We start from the raw sequence: 554 nt of genomic DNA, 5'->3' as shown, positions 1-554 counted from the left end.
TATTCTGTGATTCCACAATTCTGTGATCAAAATGCTGATTCCTCAAAGACCAAACGGCTCAGCCGACTTGACAGCTCTGTTAAAAAATGAGCCATGTAATCGGATCTGACAGCTGCTGTCAAAGCCACCAGCTGGAATGCCGTGGCTGGCTAGAAGAGGCACCATTTTGGGGCCATCTGATCGCTTCTGACACAGCACCGCCTCTCCCACGGTGCATCCCCAGGGTGGGTGGCACCAAGCAGAACCTCTTGAACCGTGGGTCCCCCAAAGAATAGTTCATGGTGCGGGCCGAGAGGCCTTGCACCTAAGACAGAGATGTTACCCATGAATTTGCTTTGCTAGAGAATGGGACAAGTTTCGTATCTTTTTTATGCTCATTTCGTGCTGGCTACGTTACTGCAGTTTCTCCCGATGGCGCGCAGAGTACGGGTGCAGGACGAACCTCGAGCACTTTCAGCAGGCTCGGAAGAGCCGCGGGAATCAGGAAAGCGGTATGCATTCCTCGGTGTCTCTCGCCACCTACCGACGACGAGCGATGGGATTCGAGCCCGGCG

The 554-nt window shown here is 53.8% G+C and overlaps 1 protein-coding gene across 1 annotated transcript in view; it reads left to right on the top strand.

Annotated features, from left to right (window-relative positions):
• Positions 1 to 411: 411 nt before the first annotated feature.
• The window catches only part of CAVIN2 (caveolae associated protein 2), a 9794-nt gene continuing 9651 nt past the window's right edge, over positions 412 to 554 (top strand). The window contains exon 1 of the mRNA XM_010713381.1: positions 412 to 423. Coding sequence (XP_010711683.1) covers positions 412 to 423 — 12 coding nt within the window. The remainder of the gene's footprint in view (positions 424 to 554) is intronic.

This window comes from Meleagris gallopavo, chromosome 7, assembly GCF_000146605.3.
Source record: "Meleagris gallopavo isolate NT-WF06-2002-E0010 breed Aviagen turkey brand Nicholas breeding stock chromosome 7, Turkey_5.1, whole genome shotgun sequence".
NCBI classification, from domain to species: domain Eukaryota; kingdom Metazoa; phylum Chordata; class Aves; order Galliformes; family Phasianidae; genus Meleagris; species Meleagris gallopavo.
Note: the sequence above shows the minus strand (reverse complement) of the source record. Positions and strands in the feature narration are given on the sequence as shown.